The sequence below is a fragment of the Bos indicus x Bos taurus genome, chromosome 28 (assembly GCF_003369695.1).
Source record: "Bos indicus x Bos taurus breed Angus x Brahman F1 hybrid chromosome 28, Bos_hybrid_MaternalHap_v2.0, whole genome shotgun sequence".
Classification (NCBI taxonomy): domain Eukaryota; kingdom Metazoa; phylum Chordata; class Mammalia; order Artiodactyla; family Bovidae; genus Bos; species Bos indicus x Bos taurus.
This window is the reverse complement of record NC_040103.1, coordinates 8,387,388-8,407,629: the sequence shown is the minus strand read 5'-3', so window position 1 is coordinate 8,407,629 and position 20,242 is coordinate 8,387,388. Positions and strand designations below refer to the sequence as shown.

The 20,242-nt window shown below is 45.3% G+C and overlaps 2 protein-coding genes and 1 long non-coding RNA gene across 8 annotated transcripts in view; 2 read left to right on the top strand and 1 right to left on the bottom strand.

The window, feature by feature from the left end:
- The window catches only part of LYST (lysosomal trafficking regulator), a 176,246-nt gene extending 173,697 nt beyond the window's left edge, over positions 1–2,549 (top strand). For all 4 annotated transcript variants that reach the window (XM_027530926.1, XM_027530925.1, XM_027530923.1 and 1 more), the window contains one exon: positions 542–2,549. In XM_027530926.1, coding sequence (XP_027386727.1) covers positions 542–680 — 139 coding nt within the window. In that variant the 3' untranslated portion in view covers positions 681–2,549. The remainder of the gene's footprint in view (positions 1–541) is intronic.
- LOC113885525 lies at positions 1,268–9,543 on the bottom strand. Its single transcript, XR_003509242.1, has 2 exons — positions 5,444–9,543; positions 1,268–3,174 (listed from the first exon to the last, which is right to left on the bottom strand). It is a non-coding gene; the product is annotated as an uncharacterized LOC113885525 (long non-coding RNA).
- A 6,144-nt stretch (positions 9,544–15,687) lies between these two features.
- GNG4 (G protein subunit gamma 4) overlaps positions 15,688–20,242 on the top strand; it is a 69,373-nt gene continuing 64,818 nt past the window's right edge. The window contains exon 1 of one of the 3 annotated variants that reach the window (XR_003509182.1): positions 15,688–16,205. The gene's annotated coding sequence lies outside the window, so the exon portion shown is untranslated. Of the gene's footprint in view, positions 16,206–16,253; positions 16,454–20,242 lie in introns of those variants that run through there. The other 2 variants (XM_027530620.1, XM_027530621.1) reach the window with 2 other exon arrangements.

Below are 20,242 nucleotides of genomic sequence, written 5' to 3'. Positions count from 1 at the left end.
TATGACTTTAAAAACTCAATTGGAGTAAGTGATTCAAATTTTACTTCATTAAAATAAATTTATTTTTAGTCCACTAAATGTAAAGTGTGATGAAATGAAATTATATGTTAATAACACATTTTTTATCTTTTCCTCTTTCAGGGAAATAAAATACCTCCATAAAATAATCCTCATTTATTTCTATATAGAGAAAATGTAGTACTGTTATATTTTTTGAAGTTTCCTATACCCATGTATTTGTTAAGTAATAACCCTAAATAGGAAAGGAAAAGAAAACATGCAAAGAAGGATCAGAGTGTGCCAATCTTTTGATCTTGGTTTTAGTCTGTATCACCTGGTTAGAATGAGCATCACAAACTTGGCTGCAGAACCATTACACCATATTATTACAGTCAAAACCACTTGTAGGTGGTCATTTTGTCTGTCTCTCTGCTCCAGTAAAGGTTCTTAACTTCTTACACCAATTTCCGCATGATCACCAATATGCCGATACAATTTTCAGAGACACAACGTAGAAACGGGACTCTCTTTTTTTTAACAGCCTTACATTTTCCTGTGATGGCCACCATTTGTACACAGCGAACAGCGATGGGACTGTGATCGCCTGGTGTCGGAAGGACCAGCAGCGCTTGAAACATCCAATGTTCTATTCCTTCCTCAGCAGCTACGCAGCCGGATGAGTGAGGGGAACTCTGCACTCTCCACAGCACTTTAACTCCAGGCTACATTTACTGACTTCGCCAGTTTCAGGAGGTCAAACCTGAAGACAGGGATGACCAAACAAATCCAAGTAATGGTACAGTCTATCCATCTCCACAAAATTCTGCTGCCTCACAAGGTCCTGAAAGGAAAGTTTTGTTCTAATTTAGTGATGATCTGGAGAGTTGTATCAAGGTTGAAGTCTGGCACAGTAAATTAAAATCATATCCTTGAAGTTTTTTTTTCCATAGAGGAGTCTAAAGAAAAACTTATCATCTATTTCTGTTTTCTATTATTTTCTATTATTCTCCCCAAAAATCCCAGTAGAATTTAAATTGGTTAGCTAATTGTTTACATAAAATTTGCTCTAAAAGATTATATTTTAAAAGTTTTCTGCCAAGATAACACACACACCTGCCCCTCCCCCCAAAAAGGAAGGATAAGGAGAGAGAATTCAGGACTCGATTATTGCTTTCTTTGAGCAGTAAGGAGTTCAGTAGGTGCCTCTGCACCAAACATTTTTTGGAATATCTGAATATTTGAATCTCAGTGTTAGGCAGTTTTTGCCTGTTGCCTTCTTAGCTCAAAGTAGAACCAAAATTTGTTTGACGGCCACAAATAACAACACAGGTATCTTTGATTTCCAGACACATTCTGTTTCTTCATAAAAATTGTACTTAAAATCCGCAACACTAGATAATGAATATCCTTAGTTGAGGCACTAAGATTTAATAAACAAAATGATAATTCTTTTTAATATCTAGCATTACAGAGCACTGAATGCTTAACAGTTTGCAACAGAAAGCCTCCACTACAAAAGAAGTTTGCACAGGTATTAGCAATGCAATCCAGATAAGGCTTTTAATCTAAAATGCTGGAGAGTTTTCTTCCCCAAAACAGAATTACAAAGAACAGGAGATAGCTTCCTTTGTTTTAAATAGGAGGCAGAATTATTCTTTTAGAAAGCAGTTCCCACTGTTTCTGTTAACCTATTCTAGGAACAGTAGAAAAATCTGTGTACTCCACAGCGAACTTACACATGATAAAGACAGAATTCCTGAACCCTGCAATAGTCTGTTTCTATCAGGATAGTACTTGGGATGCTGCTTTATTGGCTTTGAAAACACTGTAAAATAAGCTCAGTAATGTTACCATGAGATAAAAAAATATATTCCTGGATAAGAATAACTTGCGTGTTTGTTATGGAAATTTAATTCATATAGTGTTTACAGAAGTACTTTTGTAACTTCCAGACTTTCTAAAACATTCTGCTTAAAAACTGTATAATATACAATTCCAAAGTCTCTGCTGTCAAGATAAACACGAGAGGAAGCAAGTGGCCACGTGTGCTGGTAACCTTCCGTTGCATTCATAGGTAAGAACACTCCACGGCTACATTCAGATCATGGTTTGCACAGACCAGCTATTAATTCTGAGGTCCAATTAGGTGCAGAGATGAAATTACTCCTATTCACGTTGAAGTGATTTGCTTTGTTTAAAAAAAAATGCAGCTATTGTCTAGCATTCATTTTTCTACTGAGAACTTTAAATTAGTTCCTTATTAGAACAGATTGCTACTCAGTCTTTTTTTTTTTAAGCTGAATTTCATCATTTATCTGAAGAGAAAATATGCAAAATAACTGGTCTTGTTAAGAGTGCAATATTATATTTTTATGTAAAAATAAAAAAATAAATTGGGGGGATTATTTATTCAGCATGAATTTAATATGTATATGTTTGAAACACGTCATAATGTGCATGCTGTAGCAAATATTTCTGTAAATTATCACAAGCTCTGTTACCTTTGTATACACTGCCACTTCAAATTGGGAATAAATTTCATAAAAATAGATTTAAGGACCTGTTCTTAATACAATTTAAATATTATGACCACATCTCAAATTGGTGGCTTTTTTTGGTAACTCATATAGTTTCTCTTTAGCCCCCCTATAAATTTATGTCACTGGAAAGGATAACTTTCATTTCTGAATTGTGGTCTTTGTGAGAAATTTTATGTTTTAACCTTTAAATGGAGTTTAGACAGAAATCCTAAGGTAAACCACTCATTTTTTTTTTTTTTAAAAGAGCATTTGCCCCTCCCTTTGTTCTCCCCCACCAACAGCATATCTGTATTGGCCCCACTCTGTACCAGGGGCCACACTAAGTGCTGAGGTGCAGTGGTTCCCTGCACTCCTGGGGCAAATGCTGTCAGCAACACGACGTGAGTTGTTACAGACGTGGTCAGTGCTGTGAGAGAGGGGCAGACGGTCCTCTGAGAGAATGTAACTGAAGGATTCAATCTAGATAAAGGGGATCCAGAAAAGTCAAATTGTCATTGACAACGAATGGATGACGAGAACCCTGACAGGTGAAAATGAACTCTGATGTGTTCCATGCCGTCCATCTGCCAAGGACTGAGGACCATCAGCGAGCAGGTGTCCAGTGAAGGAAACGCCTCGGCTTCTCTCGAGGGCCCTGCAAAACAGTGGGTGAGTTCCATCTGCCCAACTGCACTCCAGGAACACAGAATTACTCTTTTTTTCTGCTTTGCATCTGCGGTGTCTGAAGGATTCTCAAGCCAAGAGCGCACCTGCTTCTCAGTCTCTGTTCCTAAAAGAACTCAGGAGCAGCGTGTGTCAGTGTGATCCAGCCCAGCCGGACGTCCTCACTTTACCTGCAAGCCTGAGATGGACTCTTCCGCTCCGCAGTGCACAGTGCAAGCCCACATATAGGTGAGGGGGAGGGAGGGGCAGTGGGGAAGCTCTTCCCAGCCCCTCAGACAGGATCGGGCACGTTCAGGGTGGTATAGCCACAGACTTCCTAGCCCCTCAGATCTGCTCCTCGCCAGTCTGGATGACCTGTTAATGTCTTGAGTCAAAGACAGAAGAGCTGCAGGGGGTTCCCATTCCAGAGGGTGCCATAGGGCAATCCCAAGCCCACCCCCATGCACAGACACCCTGACTCCCCAGCTCCACACTGAACAGTTCCCTCTGAAAGAACCCCAAGAGCTTGCGAAGCAACTCTTGAGAAGCTGGTGAGCAAAATCACATCAGAACAGGTAGGAGAGGCTGAGACATGCTCTCACCACAAACCCCACTCCCAGCCCAGCAGCCCACGGTCAGGGCTGGGGACCAACAGCTCCCAGATGCTCCCTGAGGAGGGGAGGATTTTAACCCCACATCGGCATCCCAGATTTTAAGACCTGTACCTGAGAGATGCACCCCCCCTCAAAAAACATCTAGCTTTGAAAGCCAGTGGGCCTAGTCCATAAGACCCATGAGCATTTGAGAAACAAGTCTCCGGGGGCTCTCCCAGACCCACCAGGCTAGCACCACAGGGCCCAGCACGGATGCCTCAGACTGAAAGGTGCCCAGTCTTCTCTGGGTAAGAGGCATGTTGCGTATCTCGAAAGCCTGAGGAGCAGGCATTTAACACACTTCTAGAGGCCACTGAAATACTCCCCAAAGACAGCCGAGACCAGCAGGCACCATCTTCATGCTCAGCCTCTCCTCTCCCAGAATTTCCTAGGAAGGCACAGGTCTGGGGCCCCAGATTTTGTGGCTGCCTCCCAGAGGGATGCCCCTTCAATCCCCTGGCTCTGGTAGCCAACCAGGCTTACTTTCCCAGGTCCCACAGGACTGTAACAAATGGAGAAACAGTTCTGAACCAGCCACCACCCAGGGAACAGTATAGAAGCAGCAGACAAGCTCCCATCTTTCCAGGAAAGAGGCCTGTGAGCTTATCTTCACAGCGGTGGGGCAGGAGAGGGGCTGCTGCTTAAGCACACATCCTGAGGTCACTGCAGGCGCTGGGGAGGCCGGTGGGTATCACATTCATGCTGGCCCTCTGTCCTGCCCAGGTCTCTAGCGTCTCAGAGAAAGGCACTTTTGACGTTTCTAGCGTTGCCACCCAAAGGCCACATCCCTTATGGCCTGGCTCTAGTGGCCAGCAGGGCTTGTGTTCACAGCTTCAATGGGACAGTAGCAAAGAAGCATTTCTTAACTACATCCTAGGGCTTCCTGCGCCTCTCCCAGTCTTCCCCAGAAAGAGGGCTACTTGTGTGCCTTAAAAGCCTCTGCCTGAGGGTCCAGCCTCCAATCAGCCTTTAGAAAAAGAAAAACCTTTAGTCTCGAAGGCCTTCACTCACTTCCATGGAGCAAACTCAAGCAGTTACTGCTGAGATCAGTAACTTGGAGGACTCCGTTCCTCCTTAAGGGAAATACACAATTTGATGCAGCCTTTTTGAGCTGTTCTAAGAAACTAAGGCCTCCCATCTGGTCAAGGACAGTAACTACATGCTGACTACAAGCACGTAGACTCCAGACCAGCTAGAACCAGAAGGTAAGATTCTGGAAACATCACCCTGTTATTTCACCACCAACCAGTCAGAAGGAGAAGGTCTGCAAGCTGCTCGCACATCCTACAACCCTCTCCGCTAGCACTATCTTTAAAAGCCCTGGCCTGAAAGCCACTGGGGAGTCCGGGTCTTCTGAGCACCAGCTGCCCGATCTTGCTTGATCCCGGAACAAACCCTTTTCTGCTCCAAAATCTGATGTTTCGGTTTGTTTGGTCTCGCTGTGCGTTGGGCACACAACCTAGGGTTTGGCAACGGTTTTTGACAAGCCAGCCAGGAGCCTGTACCTGCGGCAGGTGGACCTCGGCTGGGGCAGCCCCTCCCTCGTGACCCCTGGAGCTGCCAGGGGTCATGTCACTTGTGGGAACTCTGAGGAGTATTCTGACTTACCGTCAGCCTTCGGTCCATTTTGGGGTTAGTTGCTCCAGCTTGCGGGGACTGGGGGTTATCCCCCCAGGTTCCTGCCCTTCCAGGATACAAGCCTATCTGGGCCATTCTCTCTCGGGAGCATCACCGTCTGGTCGTCAGGTCTCCATCTAGGAAGGGGAATGGAATAGTTAGGCTGTACTGGTCTGATCTTTTGTCTGAGCAACTGTGTTGTATTTGTGTGCATGTGTAAAGAGTACTCGTATTTTTGACAAAATGGGAAATACCAACTTCACCCCTGTCTTCCTGAGTCGTGGAGGCTGATCAGGACACCTGATCACTAAAGGCTTCAGGGAAATAATCTGTGTGTCTCTTCCTGGTTTTGACTTCTGTTAGAGAGTCCTGGCTCTGACAGCCCAAAGGATCCCTGGTTTTGACTTCTGTTAGAGGGTCCTGGCTCTGACAGCTCAAAGGAGCCCTGGTTTTGACTTCTGTTAGAGGGTCCTGGTAACGAATTATTTGTAGAGGGTTGGTAGACCTGAGTATACACTTTCACCAATCAGAAGAACTTACTGAACTTCTTACAGAAGAACAACTCTCCAGAGAAGGAAATTTTCAGTGGTCTAAAAACAGCAGAATCTGTGTCTCCACCAAACCTTAGTCTAGACCTCTGTGTAGTCAGAGGCAGATCCTCAACTGAGACCCAAGGATATGGGCAACCAGACATCAGTCCCCTTGGCCAGTCCATCAGGGTGCATTGTGAGTCACTGGAAACTGTGGCTCCACCTCAGTGATGAAAAAACACCTTTCTTCTTTTGTAATGCTGTCTGGCCACAACACCAACTAAGTGACCAGGAGAAATGGCCAGGGAATGGCTCGTTAAGTCATAGCACCATGCTCCAACTAGGCTTGTTCTGTGAGAGAAGAGAATTGGCATGAGATTCCCTGTGTGCAATGCTTCTGGCCTTTAACCAGAGCAGGGACTCCAGGAAAAGTGCAGACTTAGGCCTGCTCAGCTGCTAACTCAAGGAAGAAGACCTCACTCTCCTTGTAGGAAGACCCCTTATATTTATTTCCCTTTGCCCTGAGTGCTCCAAATAACTCACCACAAACTTCAGAAGATGACAGCAAGGCCTAACACCCCCACCTCCCGAATGGTTGAGGTGACCTTTAGAAGGTTTTCAATAACCAAGATGTAACAGAAGAAGAAAAAGATGAAGAAGCAAGCCGCCTTGTCTGTGGCAGCGCTGCACATCACCTCAGGGAACCCAGGAGGAAAGAATAACAAAGCTTCACAGGTTGGCACCCCCTGCCACCAACGTGGGATGTGAGACATGCAGGCCACCAGCAAAGCTGGCTCCTAGTCAGTGCGCTTACTGCAAGAAAGAGGGAAGACCTGAGCGAAACCTCCTTCCTATCAGCTCCCGTTAAGTAAAGAACCAGACTGGGGGCTCCCCAACTGGTCCATTGAAACACCCCATCTTCCCCGAGGAGCCCTAGTTACCCTAGAAGTTGGGGCAGAGCCAGTTGAGTTTTGTCTTGTTTGGCATGCCGCATGGCATGTGGGATCTTAGTCCCCCCGCTCCAGGGATTGAACCCACATCCCCAGCATTGCAAGGCAGAGTCTTAACCACTGGACCACCAGGGAAGTCCCCAGTTGTGTTTTTGTTAGACAGCAGAGCCACATTCCCAGTGTTGACAACTCGAAGGGGTTCCCTCTCCAAGACATCAAAAGGGTCTCAAGGAAAGGAAGATACAAGGAAGTGTTGCCCTGAAAATTCCCCAGATGAGGCTCATTTGACAATCTAAAACTGGTTTTGCACACAGGCATACCAGCAACATCAGGGGGTAGGGGAGAGTTGACCAAGGCCAAGGTTTATACCCTGCTGAAGAGTCATAAAGATGTTCGCTGAGAGCAGGAGGACAATGCACTGATGAAATAAAAACTCACATTTTAAGGAAAGACAAGAAAAAATTAAACATAAAACTATTTCTCCGCAGGTTTGGGCCTCCTCTTCCCTCCCCAGAGTGTGCACGGTGCATCTGCATTTAGTGTGACCCACATCTTCCCCATGGCCACCTCCTGGCAGCAGCTACATAACTTCTCCAGAGGATCTTCCCAACCCAGGGATCAAACCCATGTCTCCTGCATTGGCAGGCGGATTCTTTTACCAGTGAGCCACCTGGGAATCCCAAATGTTTACTTAGGATCTTATTAATGTTACTAGCTATATTATAAGATTATTATTTCTTGCGTTTCCAAATGTATGACTGAGCCTCAGATAAAAATTAAGATGATTAGGCAACTTGAAACAACTGACCAGATTTATAGTTCTATAAGAGCAGTGACTGTAATGGTTTAACTCTAGAAATGGTAAGAAGCAACCAGAAGGAACCATTTTCAGGACCATAACAGACTAGTTAAGACAGGTGGTCCAGAGGCTTTGGATTACTGTTAAGGTGGCCTAGTCTGGAATAGCACAGTAAATGGCCTAGCAACAAAATCCTTGGCTGACCTGGGGGTGGGCATTCCAAGCATAGGAAGACAAAATGCTTCCCAAATCTTGGTCAAAATTAAGACCAAAAGGGAAGGGTCTGTACAATAGAGAATGTTGCTTACCATCCAATTCTCCTAGAATCAAGCCCCTACAGTCACAGACCTATAACACATTTTGAAAGGAATTCAGGGTGAAGATCAGGATGAGGTACTCTGTGCTCTGGAAAACTGACAGAACTGGCCCTATGGTAGTTAGATATTTTCAGGAGAAGTTTTTTATACAGATCTTCCCAACTTGGAGAAGCACTAGACCCATTAACTAGGATGCCTGTTCGTCATGGCTGGCAGCACCCTTCTCCTGAGATGAATGCTTGGTTTCAGGTACTCATCACCAGAATCACGTATCCTGACCTCCCCCACCTCCACCTCTTCAGAACAGTTCTCAGTGCTTTCTGAGAGACTGTCTTGTCTCCTGGGCTACAGTCCTCAGTCTGGCTCACATAAAATTTTCCATGTTTTCTTAGATTGACTGTTGATCACTTTTTGTTGACACTTATAAGAACAATGCATGAACAGAGCAAGAATCTCAACAAAGAAAAAGAAAGTGTAAGAAACTACCAAACAGAAATCACAGAGCTGAAGAATATAATGACTGAACTGAAAAATACAATAAAGGAGTTCAACAATAGATTCAACGAAGCACCAGAAAAGATCAGTAAACTCTAAGACAGGGACAGCAGTGGAACTCATCCAATCAGAGCAGCTAACAGAAAAAGGAATTTAAAAACAGTGAAGAGAGTTTAAAGGACTTGTGGTAAAACATCAAGTAGATCAATATTTACATTATAGGCATCCCAGAAGGAGAAGAAAGAAAGGGGTAAAAGATTTATTTGGAGAAATAATGGCTGAAAACTTCCTAACCTGAGGAAGAAAACAGAAGTTCAGATCCAGAAAGCCCAGAGACTTCCAAATAAACCCAAGGGAACCCACACCAAGATACATTATAATTAAATTGTCAAAAGAGAAAGAACGGTTACAAGGCAATATTTAGAAAAGTGAGCAGGGAGAAAAGAAATTCAATAGCTTAACATCTGGACATTGAAACTGTTGGAGGTTTTGAATTATCCACGTTACCCTTACTTTGCTGATTATTCTTCAACTATTTCCAGTGTGTCCCAAATTGGAGGCAAAATATCCCTATTTATTTAGAAACTGTCTAATCCTTGAGCAACTCTATTTTTTTTTTTTTTTTTTTTTGCAATATACTGGTTAGGTCAACACTCCATATACTATGAAGCCAAAGCATTTCAAAATTAACAGGCTTAAAAAATTGCCTGAGCAGTTGGGCTGGGGAGGGATGCTGGGGGAGTAAAACAAAGAATGGCCATTTGAAATAACCATCCAAGACTGAGGTCAAAGGGAAGCAGAGAGATTTTAGGTTCAGCATAAATTTGTATTTCAGAGTATCACACACAGAGTACAAACACACATGGCATTTATCAGCTTCCCCCATCCCAGGTTATATTCAATTTTAAACTTCACAATTTAAAAAGCAGCTACATCTGTCGATACAAAATATATACACTTGACTGTACACTGAGTTGGCAAGGAGGTACCACTAATTTTGTTGTGTTACATGCTGCTGCTGCTGCTGCTAAGTCGCTTCAGTTGTGTCCGACTCTGTGTGACCCCATAGACAGCAGCCCACCAGGCTCCTCCATCCCTGGGACTCTCCAGGCAAGAACACTGGAGTGGGTTGCCATTTCCTTCTCCAATGCATGAAAGTGAAAAGTGAAAATGAAGTCGCTGAGTCTTGTCCGACTCTTAGCGACCCCATGGACTGCAGCCCACCAGGCTCCTCCGTCCATGGGATTTTCCAGGCAAGAGTGCTGGGGTGGGGTGCCGTGAGTTGAACAGAAAAATACATCCTGCCCATTTGGGGGTGCTGGGTTGTGACTCAGCTATTTCAGAGAAACTAAATAATACAATGTGTCCTTTGAGGCCAAAAATGACCAGGAGATCATTTGAGTCTGGGCTACAGTATCCTTGCTCAAGTGCTGAGCTTGTTTTTTCTCTCATGAACAAAGTTAATAAGAGATGAGTTTAGAAAACAGTGTTTTGTGGCAAAATTTGGCTCATTCCCAAAGTAAATTAAACTGTTCTTATCAAAATTTCTGAAGGCTGATCACAATAAGTCATTCTTTCATCCTCAGATCTTAATTTTGTTAAAAAAAAAAAACCTTTAGAATACCATTTCAAGCATTAAGAAAAAAGACTACTTTTTCTGAGATTTTTAGGAAAAAAAAAAAAAGAATTTTCATACTTGTTGATATAACCTAAATACAAATGGTTACTTAGCTAATTTCATCTTCATTTCAAGACTTCTGTTTTCTTCTTAGAGGATTAGTTAATTATCTATGTGCTTTCTATAGATAATATTGTACACTCAGTGTTTTATTACAACCAAGTAAAATCCACTCATGTGTACTCTAGTTAGATAGGAGTTAGACATACTGGACACAAATATTTATAAGAAATTTTGAAGAAAAAAGAAACTTACTAGATTTGGACTAGGGTAGAAGGAAACCAGGGAGAAGGCAATGGCACCCCACTCCAGTACTCTTGCCTGGAAAATCCTATGGACGGAGGAGCCTGGTGGGCTGCAGACCATGGGGTCACTAAGAGTCGGACCTGACTCGATTTCACTTTCATTTTTCACTTTCATGCATTGGAGAAGGAAATGGCAACCCACTCCAGTGTTCTTGCCTGGAGAATCCCAGGGATGGGGGAGCCTGGTGGGCTGCTGTCTATGGGGTCGCACAGAGTTGGACACGACTGAAGCGACTTAGCAGCAGCAGCAGCAGAAGGAGGAAACCAGCGGAGAGGGCAATAGCTGCCCACTCCAGTACTCTTGCCTGGAAAATCCCATGGACGGAGGAGCCTGGTGGGCTGCAGTCCATGGGGTCACACAGAGTCAGACGTGACTGAAGCGACTTAGCAGCAGCAGAAGGAAACCAGTGTTGCCCAGATTCAAAGGTATAAGAAAGTGAAAGTGGTCAGTGAGTTAGGGCCAGAAGGTGAAAGTGAGGGAATGAGGGGAAACTAAAAAGATAAACCAAGGACTTCTGCTCCCATCCACTTTGGGGAAATTGGGATCAGACTCACCCTGCCATCATAGACAACTGGAAACTGGAGATCCTGTGTGAAACAAAGATTTTCAAACTGGGAAACACACAACACAGATCCATGAGCCCTGTGAAAGAGGCTAAACTAAGTGAATCCCGTTGTTGCTTCAGCTTTCTGCCTGGGGGCACCTACAAGCCACGGTGCAGAAGGGGCTCCTCCTGAAGAATACAGAAGTCTTGAAATGAGGATCAGAGATTAGAGTTTGGGGAAGCTGAGAAACTGGAATTTGTGGCACAGAGTTCATCAGAAGGTTGCTGCCCAGACAAAGAGAACCAGGTTCCCAGTTGTGGAGGCCCTGGAGACTCTGGCTGAATGCTAAGTCGTGTGTGCAGAAGATGAAATCCCCTAGGTCTGAGCAAAGAACTCCCAGGGAGCTGTAAGATGAACAAGTCCTAGAGCTCCCAGGAGAATTGAGTTCTAACCAATCAGAGGAAAAGACTTCGGTGAACATACAAGCATCCAGTCCATATCTCAGAAGAGTCATATCACCATAGGAAGGCTTAACTAACCTTAGAATAGAGGCTGAAGTCCTTTAAAATAAGATTCCAAAGTATCAAACTGATCCGTAAGGAACTTAACTGCCTGCCAGGACAAAGTCCCTATTAAGTCAACAAAATCTAGGCACACAACAACATACATTAGCAATGTCTAGCATCCAATTTAAAATTACTAGATAAGGCAAGAAATAAGAAAATGTGACCCTAAACTGGAGAAAACTCATTTGAAGGAAACAAACCAAGAAAGGAAAGAAAATGGAATTCAGAGAGAAGCATAATAAAATAGCTATTAAAATATGTTCAGTATGCTCAAGGATTTAAAGAAAAACAAATCTAATGAGAAAAAGGAAAGATTCCAGAAAACCATATGGAAATTCTAGAGATAAAGTATCCAAAATGAAAAAAAAAATTTAGATTTTATGTGATTATTTAAAATTTTTCCAGTTTTATTGAGATATAATTGACAACAAACAGCCCAATCAAAAAATGGGCAGAAGACCTAAATAGACATTTCTCTAAAGGAGATATACAGGTGGCCAACAAGCACATGAAAAGATGCTCAATGTTGCTAATTATTAGAGAAATGAAAATCAAAACCACAATAAGGTATAGCACACACCAGTCAGAATGGCCATCACCAAGAAGTCTACACATAATACATGTTGGAGAGGGTGTGGAGAAAAGGGAACCCACCTGCACTGTTGTGGAAATGTTATTGTTGCAGCCTCAATGGAAAACAGTTTGTAGGTTCCTCAAAAAACTAAACCTGGAACTACCATCAGTCAGTTCAGTTCAGTCGCTCAGTCGTGTCCGACTCTTTGTGACCCCATGAATCACAGCACACCAGGCCTCCCTGTCCATCACCAACTCCTGGAGTTCACTGAGACTCAGGTCCATCAAGTCAGTGATGCCATCCAGCCATCTCATCCTCTGTCATCCCCTTTTCCTCCTGCCCCCAATCCCTCCCAGCATCAGAGTCTTTTCCAACGAGTCAACTCTTCGCATGAGGTGGCCAAAGTACTGGAGTTTCAGCTTTAGCATCATTCCTTCCAAAGAAATCCCAGGGCTGATCTCCTTCAGAATGGACTGGTTGGATCTACAATCCAGTAATTCCACTCCTGGGCATAAATCTGAAGAAAATGGAAACACTAATTTGAAAAGATACAAGCACCCCAATGTTCACAGCAGCACTATTTACCATAGCCAAGATATGGAAGCAACCTAAGTGTCCACCAACACATGAATTTAGATAAAGAAGATGTGTATAAACATATATATATACACAATGGAATGAAAACTACTCAACCATAAAAAGTGTAAAAATTTGCCATCTGCAACAACATGGATGGACTTGGAGGGCATTTAGTGAAATAAATAAGATAAAGACATACTGAATGTTATCATTTATTTGTGGAATCTAAAAAATAAAAAGAATGAATATAACAAAACAGAAACAGACAGACATAGAGAACACACTAGTGGTTACCCATGAAGAAGAGGAAATTGGAGAGAGGCAAGACAGGGGTTTGGGATTATGAGATACAAACTACCATCTAGAAAATAAATAAGCTACAAAGATATACAGCACAGGGAATATAGCCAATATTTATAATAAATTTAAATGGAGTATAACCTATAAAAATTTTGAATTACTATGTTGCACACCTGAAACGAATATAATATTGTATTAATAAATCAACTATACCTCAATTTAAAAAAAAATAGGAAAGCTTCGAACAACAATAGGACAAAAAGAAAACAAACTAATAGCAAGACTCTAGATTTAAACGCAAACACATGATAATTACATAAGAAGTAAGTGATCCAAACACTCCAATTAAAAGGCCAGGTTTGTCAGGCTGAATATAAAAGCAAGATCCAACTCTCTGCTGCCTCCAAGAAGAGAGACTCCCTCTTTAAGAATAAAGATACAAGTAAATTTAAAAGGGTGGGAAAAGATACATCACGCAAACACCATTGTAAGAAATCTGTGTGGCTATATGGATATCAAAGATATCAGAGCCCAGGGCACAGGACGGGAAATGGATGTCCAGGGTCTGGAGCCAGGTTGCAGGTGACAGCGGCTAAGGAAATAAAATGTACATTTTTAGGCAGGACAGGAAAATGTAAACACAAAATTGTCTCTTTCTGTCCATTTGGACCTCCTGCCTCCCAAATGTGCAGTGCACATTTCTGTTGCATATTATCAAGACGGTTCTCCAAGATGAGAGTGCATGCCTCAAGATCATTTTCCACCCTTTCTTCTGATTCTATCAATGTAACGTCTTAAAAGACCAGCTACTTTTAAGAAGTTTATTTCTCAGCTCTGTAGGGGGTTATGTATGGGCTTACCTGGACTATAATATCCTATATCCCTGGGGGACTTCATGTAAAAAATCAACATGCCATTTTGATATACGATCTTTTGTCTAGAAAAAGTATATGATTGTGCCTTTGACTTCTAACTGTTCTCCAAGCTTTCTGAGTCTATCTTCTGGGTTGTAATCCTGAGTTTGGCTCAAATAAAATTCCCTTTTTTTCTTAGCTTGATGGTTAATTGAGTTTTTGTGAACACAGCAGTCCTGGCTGATGGACAGAGATAAGACAGAATCAGAATCACCTGGAGAGGAAGGCTGACATCACCAACTGCTGGGCCGCATCCCATTCAGCAGGGCTGGGATTGGTCCTGAAAATTTGCATTTCTAAGCCCCCAGATGATGCTGATCTTGCTTGTCAATGGATTCACTGGAGGAGCCACTGGCTCCGAATGATCCTCTTCTTTCTCTTTAAAACGGACAATTCTATCTTAAGGGATATTGTAAGAAATTCGAAAGAAAAAATAAGTGAGGAATCTGAAAGTGTCGATATTGATTTCTCTTAAAATCGACTGATTAGAATTAATTGAGATGAGAGTTGGGATACTAAGGGAACGGAGGATTCAAGCTTAGCCAGCTACCTGGGGAGTGGTGCCTCTGAGTCAAGGAAATACAGAAGAAATCGATTTGGGGTGGAAATAACGAGCCCAATTTTAGATTTGTTGAATTTCAAATGCAGTACTCATATATCTTTCTCACTTTTCCAAAAAGGTCAGTGCAGTGGCTTTTTTGAGTCCTTTTACCATAGTTTAATTATGTGCCTTAAATGGGCATTTCCAAGCAGTGGGGAAAAAAAAATAAAATCTGTGTGAGATGTTTGCTGGCCCCAGGTGGGCCTTCCTGACCTCTGCATTTGCGTCAGACACTTGGCGTCTTGGAAGATGCACATTTGTCTAAGGCAAATGTCGAGTCAACCCTGATTCGAGATCTAAGAAACCGCGCGCCCTTTACCGCACGGCAGGGCGGTATTGGCCTCCTTTTCCTACCAATCTTGCTAACACTGCTTGAAGTGTAACGTAGCTTTCCTATTCCAAAGGTTTTGTATTATTTTACCAGGAGTTGGAAAAATGGACGGCGCCTATACTGTTTCTCCCTAAAGGAAAAGGATGATAATAACGGAGAAATTTAAAACATCTCCATCGCAAAACGCTTACAGTTCAGAAGGCATGAAGCATCACCAAGGATTTCCCCGCGGAAACTGCTTCTGCTGTCTACGAACACTGGTCGCAGCCCAGGAGCACAGCTCGTTCCCACTCCCAAAGCGCTAGGCTGGCGCGGTCGTCCCCTCATTTCCGTTACTTAGCAACGTCCCGGTAAATGGAGACAATGCCCTGTGAATCTACAACGCCTTGTGTATTAAGCATTTCTCCTTTCACTGCCCCCCATGGGGGTGGGGTGGGTATATTGTGTATTCTTTAGTAATGGATGGCTGCTGGCCGCGCCCAGCACGGTTGGTCCAGGAACTAACCCGCAAGCAAGGATGAAGATACCAAAGGCTCTGGTCCCCAAAGCCCGCGAGGACCACGGCCCTAAGACCCTGCCTTTACTCCTCATCTCCCTTCCCCCAGCCTCTGGGCGACGCGCGCTCCTAGTGGAGAGCGGGGCCAGACGGGGGGCGCGGGGCCGAGCCGCGGGCGCGCGGAGCTGAGCGCGGGGTCGGGAAGCCGGGCCGAGGGGCGAGCGGAGGGCGCGGAGCTCCGGTGCGGGAGCCCCGGTGACGCATCAGTGACGTGAACGGCGGCGGGCGGGATTTCCCGGCCCTTCCCGGGCGCCCGGCGAGACCCCGCCGTGGAGGGGGCGCGAAAAAACGTGGACGCGAAGAGGCCGGGGGCCGGGGATCCGCGTTCTGCGGGGGCCGGGACTGGACGCGCTCACGGAACCTGGCCTGGGGTGCTGAGCAGACAGAGTGCTTGGTGTCCGAGTGACTGCACGCTCCAGCGGGGCCGGGGCTCGCCCACTGCACGCCCGCCCGGCCTCACGTGGTCTTTCCCCCGCCCGGGCCGGGAGGCGCGGGGCGGGGCGGGGCCGATGACGCGGCGCGGAGACCCCGCGGGCGGAGGAGGGGCGGCGCGGGGCGCGCGTTTCCACCGCTAGCCGGTCAGTATCGAGGTGCGGGAGTCCCGGAGCGGAACCGGCGCCGGGCTTGAGGGGCGATGCCACTCGGTCTGGCCGCCCCCTGCGAGCACCGCCCCGGAGACAAAGCCCGCGCGTGAGCCGCGCCCTCGGCCCGGGTAAGTGGGCGCCCGCCGGCGGGTCTGTCGGGGTGTGTCGGTGGGGAACGGATGGCACAGCCCTTGCTCCTGTGAGCTCGGGACGAGCCGGAGACAAAAGGGAAACTCGGGCTGGACCGTCTCTGCAACTGGAGAGACTGGTCTGGTGCCTGCGTCGTCCTACAGCTGTCGGAGGAAGCTCGCGAAACGCACACCTGTGATAATCTTGGCCGCGCACGGCGAGCCTGGCCCTCGCGGCGCCGGCACAGGTGGGTATCAGCGGCCCGGCGGGGGCTCCTCAAATCCGGGACCCTCCGCAAAGCCCTTGGGAAACCCGAGCGCAGGTTTGGACAGACAACTCGGAACGTTGAAGGGGTCTCCTGGGGATCGCGGTCGCCCCATTTGTCCGGCTTGAAGCAGAGGAAGCTCCTGGGGAGCCTGTTTCCGTAAGTAGGTCATGGCAGGGACGTCCCCCATTGAAGAAGTGGAAGGGCTAGTAGTGGCGGAAGAGATGGAGTGGCTAGTTGGTCATTTTATTGGGGGAAATTTCTTTGGGCCCGAAAAAGCCCTCTTGATTCCTCGTCACCGGGACACCTGCTTTGGGAGCAGTTCCGGCGGCGTCAGTGGACCATGGGGGCCCCTTATGGCGTCTGTCCTCCAGTCTGGTGCTGAAATGGGCTGCGCTCGCCGCGCGCAAACCAGCAGCGTTGGGGAAGCTTTGATTTACTGTTTTAAATTACCTTAGGAATAATAACAAAAAGATGGGATGGGGCGGCGGGCAGAGGTGTGACTGGAGAAGACTTCGTAATTTAAAAATAAGGAGGACTTGCTTATTTCTGTGTGTCTTGGGCTAGGATGCTCAGAAATGCAAAAATGTTAAAGTTTCATCAAGTGATAAAGTGGATCGTGGACACGCGTTCTCCCACCCTCTCCCCAGCTCCCCGCCGACACTGGTTTTCTTCTCTTTCTGTCGCCTCCCAGGACTGTAAAAGGCTGGCACGGGGCTGGCTGGTTCAGTCCGAGCGAAGGGCCTGCTGGGCTGAGCTGGTGTTTCCCATTAAAACGTGCCAGTCTTATCATCTGCTCATGAGCCCTCACGGGTGGTGCTTCCTTCTCACAGAAAATTCAGTGGCAGACACCTCAGAGAGGCAGGGAAGGGACTCGGGCTCTTTGGCTGGCTTCTTGATTCTTTGGGGAAATCCTTTTCCTGATTTTTGCATGGTGTGGGGGAAGGGAGGCACCCAGCTTCTGATCTGGCCCTGTTCCCTGCAGGAGGCTACTGTGGGAGCAACCAGGTGATAAATGGAAAGTCTGTTTCAGTCCTGAGAAACAAGACAGGGTACATTGTAAACTGGCAATTATTTTTGAAGTGTGAGGTTGGCTCAGTTATCAGCTGTGATGAGACATGGATACCGCACGTCGTAACTAGTTCATGTAAATACAAGGTTTATTGTGGTGCTTCCCTAGTTAATGAGTAGCCTCATGTTGAGGTTATTGGGCTGAAATGACTATTTAGGACAACCAGCTTCCTGTTTTCTCCATCCACACATGGCTCAAATCCTCAGCCTCTTTAACACCCAGTTGCTCAGGGGAAGCCTCTGGAAGATGTTTGGCCAGCTGAGAGAAAAAGCACTGCAAAAGGGCTATTCCCAGTAATGCCGTGATTGGCCGGATAATTGCCTTTCACATATTTCATGCAAGGCAGTGGTGGAGAAACAAGGAAAAAGCTTTTCCTTATATTCATTTTATAGTTTTTATAGCCAAAATGACAATCCATGGTGCCCCCCAAATCTTACTACATTCTTTGAAATGGTGAGAACTGGACACTGTCCTCTTGTTCCCCAGGTTCCCAGGAAGCAAGTGCCTGACAGCTGTCTCTGGAGGATGAGTTTGGGCTTAGGAGTGACTGTGTGTGATGTCTCTCTCTCTCTCTCTCTCTCTCTCTCTCTCTCTCTCTCTCTCTCTCTCTCTCACACACACACACACACACACGCTGACTCACCACATAACTACTGCTTACTGAAGAACGCAGTCAAATGGCTGAGAAAAGACTGAAGTCTACTAGACAGATCATTCTCATTTATTTATAGCCACATTTCACTGTCACATTTTTCTTACCTTGTCTCATTTTTGTTCTAGTTGAAGAAGGGAGACTACCTTATAATGCATTATGCGCTAGTAGATTGCCCTTTTTTCTTAATGGAATTTCAAAATGTCTTTAAGATATTACCTGATTTGTTCTCAGAACACCTTTATGAGAATTTACTAGTATCTAACCTTGCACATTTTCTCCATTTTTAATTTTTTTCCACTCTAGACATACTCAGACATCAAGAGGCTTAGTATTCAGGTAGAGAGATTGCTCAGTATTCTCAAACCAGAAACTGAAATTTAACTTCTTTCGTACACCAAAAATACTACCAAAAAATCCTTTCAACAATAATCAGCAAAGGAATTTTGATTGGAGGTCAAGAGAAGCTGAATGAGTGTGAGAAAAGAAAAACAGTGAAATCAATTATAGTATAGAAGTTAGCGTAATGCTACTGAAAGTTCTTGGAGCCTCCCTGATAGCTAAGTGGTAAAGAATCTGCCTGCCAATACAGGATATTCAGGTTCAATCTCTGGGTCAGGAAGATCCCCTGGAGAAGGAAATGGCAACCCACTCCTGTATTCTTGCTTGGGAAATCCCGTGGACAGAGGAGCCTGGCAGGCTACAGTCCATGGGGTCTCAAAGAGTTAGTCATAACTTAGCAACTGAACAATAACAACTGAAAAGTCTTAAGTAGCTGGTTAAAGCCATATGAAGAATAAACCAAATATCTTTTTAAATGATCAGAAGTGAAGACGTGCAAATGAAGTTTGCATTTAGGGAAGAAAGTAGAAGCGAGAAGTACTGCTGGAAGAAAAGAAAATATTACACAGGAAAACAATGGGTCCTTAAAAAGAAATTATTCAACAAGCTAGCTGGAGCATTCCAAGTCACTTTAATTGTCCAGGAGCTTTTGTTAGGTCAGATGGCAGCTGGTGTGCAGTCTTCCTGGTGGAACTTGGCAAACCAGATGGCGAGTCCTGTGAGGCTGGGGGAGTGTGGGTGTGTTGAAGATAAGATGCTTGAGGAATGGGTCCTGGGTGTCCAAGGAGAAGTGAGGAGTGTGGTCAAGCTAACGTATGCCCAAAGCCTTGATTTTCCCAGGTGTCTGCAGGTCGCCAGGGCCCCAACCTGGGAGGACCAGATGGCAGAGGGAGCATGGGGCAGCCGGGTGGAGGAAAGAGCAGGCTTCCTCTGGGCCCATCATGCGGATGATCTCATTTAATCCTCACAGCACACCCGCAAAGTTTCTCTTTGTTGTTGTTGTTCAAGCCGTGTCTGACTCTTTGCCACCCCATGGACTGCAGCATGCCAGTCTTCCCTGTCCCTCACCATCTCCCGGAGTTTGCCCCAAGTTCTTGTCCATTGAATCAGTGATGCCATCCAACCATCTCATCCTCTGTGTCCTCTTCTCCTTCTACCTTCAGTGTTTCCCAGCATCAGGGTCTTTTCCAATGAGTCAGCTGTTCACATCAGGTGTCCAAAGTATTGGAGCTTGAGCTTCAGCATCAGTCCTTCCAATGAATTCAGGGTTGATCTCCTTTAGGATGGACTGGCTGGATCTCCTTGCTGTCCGAGGGACTCTCAAGAGTCTTCTCCAGCACCACAGTTTGAAAGCATCACTTCTTCAGCGCTCAGCATCTTTACGGTCCAGCTCTCACATCCGTACATGACTACTGGAGGGACCATAGCTTTGACTATATGGACCTCTACCAACAAAGTGATGTCTTTGCTTTTTAATACACTATCTAGGTTTGTCTTCTAATTTCAGGTTAAAGGTTTCTCTTTAGCCAAAACAACAACAGTGATGTGCCCTTAATGTCCTTTTTATCCAGGAATATTCTGGCAGGCTTTTTGTGGGTGATGGTGACTTTTTAAACTAACCAAGGAAGTGCATATACCAATCTCTGTGGTGTACATGCACGTGTGTACTCAGGTCAGATCTTTGCAACTCTGTAACCTACCAGGC